The 7,502-nt window shown below is 55.3% G+C and overlaps 2 protein-coding genes across 2 annotated transcripts; both read left to right on the top strand.

Annotated features, from left to right (window-relative positions):
• Window positions 1–1,457: 1,457 nt before the first annotated feature.
• Window positions 1,458–3,767, top strand: LOC101758563 (histone-lysine N-methyltransferase SETD1A). Its single transcript, XM_004952965.3, has 2 exons — window positions 1,458–3,097; window positions 3,233–3,767. Exon 1 carries the CDS (start codon window positions 1,706–1,708, stop codon window positions 2,960–2,962), a length of 1,257 nt encoding a protein of 418 aa, XP_004953022.1. The 5' UTR covers window positions 1,458–1,705; the 3' UTR covers window positions 2,963–3,097; window positions 3,233–3,767.
• A 2,694-nt stretch (window positions 3,768–6,461) lies between these two features.
• Window positions 6,462–7,502, top strand: LOC105914270 (surface protein-like). Its single transcript, XM_012845372.1, has one exon. It carries the CDS (start codon window positions 6,462–6,464, stop codon window positions 7,500–7,502), a length of 1,041 nt encoding a protein of 346 aa, XP_012700826.1.

Raw genomic sequence — 7,502 nt, 5'->3', positions numbered from 1 at the left:
AAAATCTATTACCACCATGACCTAACTCATCCCCCTCTACCTAGCCCTACATTTCTCTATTAGTTCTGCATCGTGCCCACTATCGACGACATCATCTCTTCCCCCCTCAGTGATCATCATCATGCAAAAATACCTCCTCATATTAGAGTATCATCCAGTGTTGCTTTTGGTATTAAGTACTTCCGCCGCCGCCTCCGCCGCCGCCGTCGCCGCCGCCTCCGCCGCCGCCATCCGCCACCAACACCTCCTCCTTCTACTCCCCACCCCCCTCCTTCTCCTCATCCCTTCCTCCTTTGTCGCCGCCGCGCTCGCCCGCGCGGCGAGCCGCAGCGGCGGCGGCGGCGGCGGCGGCGGCTGCGGGATCCGCGCCGTCCGCCGCCCCGTCGGCGGCGGCGGCGGCGGCAGGGCCCGCCCCGACGGCCGCCAGAGCCGCGGCCGCAGGGGGCCGGTCGGCGGCCGCCACCTGCGCCCACGAGGGAAGGAGAGAGGGGAAAGAGGAGAGGGGAGGGGGGAAGGAGTCGCCGGCCATGGCGCCGGCCGGCGGCGGCGGCGTCGGCGGTGACGGCGGCGGCGGCGGCGGCGCCAGTCACAGGTAACCCTAACCCTAACCTAGGCTGATACCATACTATAAGGTAATAGATAGATTATGGGCTAACCCTAGAGGGTAGCTATGTAGATGTCTTACATGGGCCTATTGGGCCCTAATACACATAGTACACCAACAAGATCTTCCAGAGCTATTTCGTCAGTGTTTGCAAGAAGGAGATCGTCAATGGCGTCCAAGTCAAGTCAAGGTGAAGGTGGACCTAGTGGCCGCTATTGCGCTTAATACCTACTATTGTGGGATGTTATCGCTAGTATTCGCTATGCTCAATGTTGACAATAATGACTTGAGCAATAATCGAGAATGATATGACGATAACGATGTTCTTCTTCTTCTTCATCATCATTGATTAAAAAAAAAGAATTGATTTTAACATGTAACATTCCTTATATCTATTTTATGCTTATTTATGACCCTTGCACCGTGAAATGTAATGACAAAAACTTTTCAATATTCTAAGTAAACTTGACATTAGTATTTATTTACACTCTATAATTTTAACTATTTGTTATTATGTTTTTGAGCAAAACTATTTTTTATTATTGCTATTAGGACTTAGCACCATCCGCAACCAGATACTAATTTGACCGATTACTTAGATACTAATCCTCTACCAAGCCGTGATACACTATTTAACACCTTGCTAGCATAAATACATAAATAATATGGGATTTTTTATATAAAAGCCACATGTTAACAATCAAATAAAACAATAAACAGTAAAGGCCATTACAATGGTCAGTAAGAAAATTTTCCTTCTGAATAAACCATTGCAGCGCGTCCTGCAAAATGAGCAAATCAAACTCAGTTGCTGATTACCCGCCAAAAAAAAAAGTCCGATGCTGATCTATCCGATTCCGACCTCACCATGAGGAAACAAAAGGAAATGTTCTGCCATCCGAGTTCGGACTTCGGAGGCCGACTCGAACTCTACTCCGTGTCTCCGACTCCGATCGTGCTCACGGGAGCAATAAAATACATGGCACGCGCTCGATCTCCATCCACCCATCCTGCCATCCACCACGTACTCAACTTTCTGGCGTCCAAGTCCAAGTCGCGAAGAAGGAGATCGTCAGTGGCGTCCAAGTCCAGGTGGAGGTCATGCCCGCCGGCGGCATGAAGCCCTTGTACTCCGCGCCGGGGCACCTCCGCGGCGTGCTGGCGCGAGACCCCTCGGTTTGCCTCGCCGCGGTCGAGGTGTTCTCCTTCTCCGTGCCCACGCGGAAGCGCACCAAGCGCACCCGCAACCACGTCGAGGCTGAGGCGGAGGTTCTAACCGTCGGCGGCGAGAAGCCCGTCGACCCTGCGCTTGATCGCCTCCACAAGCGGATGGCTCTGGAGCTCGAGGCCCTACGCGAACTCCTGAGGAAGGCTGAGCTCATACCCCGCAGACCGGCATGCAAGGGCAGCGCGGCACCCGCCGGCGGCAAGAGCAAGCGGCTCCTGGCCCCCGAACCACGGATGGAGGCTGGCGGCAAGACGCCGTCGCTGAAGAAGAGGAAGGTTTCGCCCCTGCTGGAGCAGAAGCATGATCAGAAGCAGAGGAAGGCGCCACGGATGTCGCCTGATGAGAGGGAGCAGCTCGCCGGTCGCCTGGCCTCGCTGGCCGCGGTGCCGGACCAGATCGTGGAGTTTCTGCAGCAGCAGTTCGGCAGCGACGCCGATCCCCAAGGTGAGATCGAGATCGACATCCACTCGGTGGAAGAATCTGTGTTGTTCGAGTTGAAGGCTCGGCTTGACAAGCTCGCCGAGGAACGCCTCGCCGCGGACATCGTCGTCCCGGAGCAGGGGGACGAGGACGTCGACATCTGTGCCGGGTCTGATTCGGACTCGGACAGCAGTAGCTCAAGCAGTGATTCCGATGAGAGCAGCTCGGGCAGCGGTTCCGGTAGCGAGAGCGACTCCGACGAGGGCGTAGACGGGCCAGCTCCACCGGCGGTTCTTCCCGGGGAGAACGGCGCCCCTGTGCAGCCGCCGCGTGAGCCAGCACCAGAGGCCGCGCAGAGCACCAATCCGATGAGCGTCTCCGGCGACGGCGGTGGCTGTACAGCTCCACCGGCTCTTCTTCCTGAGACTGCACAACCGCCGCCGCATCGGGCATCGGAGGTGGCGCAGAGCGCTGAACCGAAGAAGAAAGTCCAAGACGTCCAGCGCGCCGCCGCGCCTAAGGCGGCGGTTTGCTTGCCCAGCGTGCTCTTCAGGGCGAAGGTCCGCCGGGAGCTGCTGAAGATGGAGAGGGCGGTGCCGCCCGACGAGAGCATTAACCAACGGGACCTGCGGCGCCTGTGCATCGCCGAATATGGCCGCCCCAGCGTCATGCGGCAGCTCGGGCTCTTCCTGATCAAGGCCGACGCGTAGAGCACTGCAGATCGAGCAGGGGAGTAGTAGGATAGTTGTAGCCTTGTAGGTGGTAGCGATGCAGTGATGGCTCCTCGGCTCCTGATCAAGACTGACTTGTCTGAATTCTGATAAGCTGCTGTCGATCGTCGCGTGGTAAGCTGCTGCTGTAACCGCACGCCGTGAACTCGCAGTGGTGCCCGCCGTTCCGCGCGTGGCGCCGCGCGCCGCCGCTCAATTGCGTGTCGCTAGACCATCGATCTGATTTGCCGAGATGCCTTGCCTCGTCAGGGTGCTGGTGGCGGTGGCGGCGGCGATGTTCCTCTACGGCGCGGCGCTGAACAGGGGCGGGACGCGGGGCCTCTCGACAAGCAGGCGGGGCCGCTACGGCCGCGGCTACTACTACTACGGCTGCGTCGTGCTTAAGAGCGGCATCTTCTCCACGGCGTCCATCTTGTCCGGCGCCGCTGCGGCGTGCGCGATCGCGGCCTACGTCTACCTCCAGCGGACGGACGACTACCCGGCCGTACCGGGCCAGTTCGCCGCGCCGGGCGTGGCGATGGGGCAGCCGCAGTGGTCGCAGCCGTACCCACCGCCGGCCTACCCCCCGCCTCCGGCCTACCCGCCGCCGCCTATGGCTTACCCTGCTCCTCCGCCGTACGGCGGCTACGGCGCCAAGCAACCTGCGGGGACAGCTTGACGTCAGTTCCAAGTTTCCAACCCACACCGTGTACGGTGTACCGGTGTACGTGTCATGAAATATATTACGAATTTGTAAGTGCAATTTATCAAATGTGGAATCTATTGCTCCCTCCATTTTATGAAAGTACAAGATATATTTTTATTTTTCAATGAAAGGCTTATTCACAAGTGTCCATGTCATCTATAAATGACACAATAGACAACCTCTCCAACTAGTTTAATATATGGGCATTGAATAATTCACACATATTGGATTATGTTGTACGCTAACTTTCCTCCTGTCACAATTAAGGATATTTTGGACATTGACAAAGAACACCTTTGAGTAGTACTTTTATTAGAAAATATTTATAAAACAAAGTAAAAGTATGTTTCATGAAAGTACGTTTGGAGACGAATCAGCTACTTGTGTCATTTTTAAATACCCAAACTTGACATTAGAAAAATAATATTTAACCAAAGTTTAAAATAGCTGACTTAGAGCAACTCCAAGAGCTCCCTTAAATTACCCCTAAAACCTTGATTAGGGAGAAATAGGAAAAAAAGTTGCTCCAACAGTTCCCTAACCCGCAAATTTACGTGCACCCGCATCCGGGGCTATTCTTCCCGCAAATATGCGGGGCGCTACTCCTCCCCCAATCCCCCACGCGCGCCCGCGATAGCCACTCGCGCCTTTTTTTTCACGCACGCCATCTCCCTGTGGGTTAGCAGCGGCGACCTTCCCAAGCGGCGGCAGCAGCGGCCCCAGGTCTTCCCCGAGCGGCGGCGGCGGCGCAGGCCTTCCCCGAGCGGCTCACCTTCACGCAGCTGGTAGAGGCGACGAACGGGTTCTCTGCCGGCAGCCTGGTGGGGTCCGGCGGGTTTGATCCTCTCAAGGTACGCGAGTTCTTGAGGCCCCATCCGTATTTGCTACTGCTATGCCTCGTATGATTTCCCTGCCTGTTCGTGTTCATCGTAGATATGTCCCTTAGGATTCCATTTACGGGTAGAGGTGTAGATCCGGGGCTGCGTGAGTTCGAGTGGATGTGAACGTGATAAGGTTGGACAAGTTGGTTCGTTTGTCAGCATTAAGATTGGGCTGATGTCGGCATGCGCGTGATTCCGCGGTCGGACTTGCGTTTAATTGTTGGATCGCGTTACTCTTTTGTGATCTGGTTTAGATTGTTTGTTTGTTCATCTAGCTAGTGCAGTTCCGATGGATACAATTAGTTTTTCGTAGGTTTATCCAGATTGGTGACTGTTGTCCATCTGGCCAATATTAATCACTGATTGGTGTGGTATTAATTAGTTCCCTGTTAATCTACGTGGATACCATTGCTTCAATCAGTTAACTCATGTAGATGGGATTGCACGGTACTTTTCCCTCAACACTCATGTTAGATTTGGTCTTGTGCTTCTATCCATTTTCCACTGCAATGTTGTTTTGATGTTGTGTTCTGCTGCTATTGTTAGTGTGGTCCGGCGGGTTCGATGAGGATGTGTGATTACCAGGGTCGATGTGTGATTACCAGGGTCATCATGTTGCCAAAGTATGAACAGGATGAGCAGGAGATCGCGAGGGGCCTCGCGCGGGGTAGGGGGTGTTGCGAGAGGGAGCTGTCCCGTGCGCGCGCCAGGGGGAGGTGGGCAGCTCAGGTTCAATTATGATGACGAAGCCTGTTTTAAATTATTGGGGGATAGTTTTTAGCGTTCTGCTGTGGGCTGATATAGTTTTGGGGGAAATTTTTTTTAGCATAGCCCCCAATAACTCATTTTGGGGAAGAAATTTTTGGGGAACTCTTGGAGTTGCTCTTAGGACAACTTCTAAACAGCACTTAGTCATGACTCGAAAGACTAGTTAGTTGCGGCAAATAATCTTCTCTCTTTTCTTACGTGTAATCCCTCCATGTATGACAAATAATGCCAATGCACGACTTAGTACTTTGTTGGAAATATCCCAATTGTGTTTTCTTCCGAGAATACCATAATAAATAGTTTGTTTTAAATTTTGCACTTGCACTTTACATGCGCCGAGGTAATTCCATAGAGATTCCCGGATGCATCGATGAGATTGTATTCTTTTTGCATGGATTTTTGTTTCTGTTGTTGATCAGTGTTATAGGCTGTTACATAATTCTCCAACCGTGTTCAGTGATGGGAACCGCAATACCATGAGCGAGAATATGTATCTTTTGATCTTTTCTGAATAATCGTTTCATTATACGTTCGGAGTACATGAAGTGTTGCACTGATACACACCATGAGTTCGTAATGTAAGCTTTGAATCGGTAATCCCTGCATGCCTGGGCATTTCATTTTGTCAAAATCGTCTAGGTGCAAGAGCGGTTTTGTGTTTTGGCAAAACAATTTACGGCTTGTGCCAATCGGTCTCCGGCAACAGATTGGTTTTGTGTTTTGGCAAACAATTGCCTCATCGGATTACGTTTTCTGGCGGGAGAGACGGAAACATACTGCCGCCTACTGGTGCTTGGAAAAAGGGCAAGGCGCGAAGCTTGCTTCTCGATCGAATTCTAGTCGGACTCGGAACCATCCGGCGCATCGGAAGCGCGTGGCGGCGACCGTCTCCGACTCGAATCACTCGCCCGGGGACGATTAATAGCACCCCACCATGCCTCCATGCCTCCACATCCATCCTCCCTCTCCCACCCGTCCTCTTCTCTGAGTTCTCCCTCCCGGCGTCCGGCGAGACCCGCGAGAGTTTGCTCGCCCATTCGACGTGCGGCCAACCATGGGCGCCCTTCGTCGCGCCGCTCCCGCTCCCGTCGCCCGCCCGTTCTCGAAGCGTTCGCGGGCCGCCGCACCCGCGGCTTGCGGCGCCATGGCGCGGCAGTCATCGTCGACGACCCGCGGAGTCGGCGGCGATCCGAAGCTCTCCGCGCCCTGCCCGAAGTACACCAAGGTCGTCCGTAATGGCGTCGTCGTCGAGATGGAGGTCATTCCTGTCGGCGGCGACGGCGAGGTGCCCAACGCCCGCCCGTTCGTCAAGCCGCCGCGGGTCGTCGAAACCGCTACTTGTGGCACGATGGTGCGCGAGAAGAAGTCGGCTCGCCGCGCCGGCGCAGACGAGCAGTTCTCGTTGCCCAGTCCGAAGCGTACCAAGGTGACCCGCGACGGCGTCAAGACGATCTCCGTCGAGCCTGCACTGGGAACCCTTCGGAAGAGGATGGCCGCGGAGCTCGACGCCCTCCACGCCCTCCTGAGGAAGGCGGAGCTCTTGTCCAGCGGCAACAACGGGCGGTCCATGGCCGCCGCCGAGCCACGATCGGAAGCGCCGGCGGAGGCTTCCATCAAGACGCCACCGGCGCAGCGGACGAAGGTTTCTACTCCCGCGAAGATCGTTGAGTTCGAGAGCGCGGAGGACAAGAACGAGTTCGTCGACATCTGCGGCGGCGTCTCCCCTGCCGTTCCCGTTGAGAAGGCTGGCGAATCCGGCAATAGCCCGACCTCAAGCAGCGATTCTGGAAGCTCGTCTTCGAGCGATTCAGATTCAGACAGCGACTCCGGAAGCTCATCTTCGAGTGATTCAGATTCGGACAGCGAATCTGACAGCGATCCCAACGAGACCGTCGACATCCCGGTTCCACTTCCACAGGCGGTCCTTCCCCAGGAGAACGGAACATCTGTGCAGCCGGCACCGGAACCAGCATCGGAGGTGGTGCAGAGGACGGAACCAGAGAAGCACTCCAAGACCGATCTGATCGCCAAGGCGAAGATCCGACGGCAGCTTCTGGAGATGGGGAGGGCGGTGCTGCCCGACGAGAGCATCCACGCACGGGACCTGCGGCGCCTGTGCATCGCCGAGTATGGCCGTCCCGGCATCATGCAACGGCTCGGACTCTTCCTCAAGGCCGACGCGTAG

Source organism: Setaria italica, chromosome I (assembly GCF_000263155.2).
Source record: "Setaria italica strain Yugu1 chromosome I, Setaria_italica_v2.0, whole genome shotgun sequence".
NCBI classification, from domain to species: Eukaryota; Viridiplantae; Streptophyta; class Magnoliopsida; order Poales; family Poaceae; genus Setaria; species Setaria italica.
The sequence above is the reverse complement of the archived record's forward strand: the minus strand, read 5'-3'. Positions and strand labels throughout refer to the sequence as shown.

Coding starts and splice junctions, on each gene's coding strand:
- LOC101758563 (XM_004952965.3), top strand. CDS start 1,706: ATGCCCGCCGGCGGCATGAAGCCCTTGTACTCCGCGCCGGGGCACCTC.
- LOC105914270 (XM_012845372.1), top strand. CDS start 6,462: ATGGCGCGGCAGTCATCGTCGACGACCCGCGGAGTCGGCGGCGATCCG.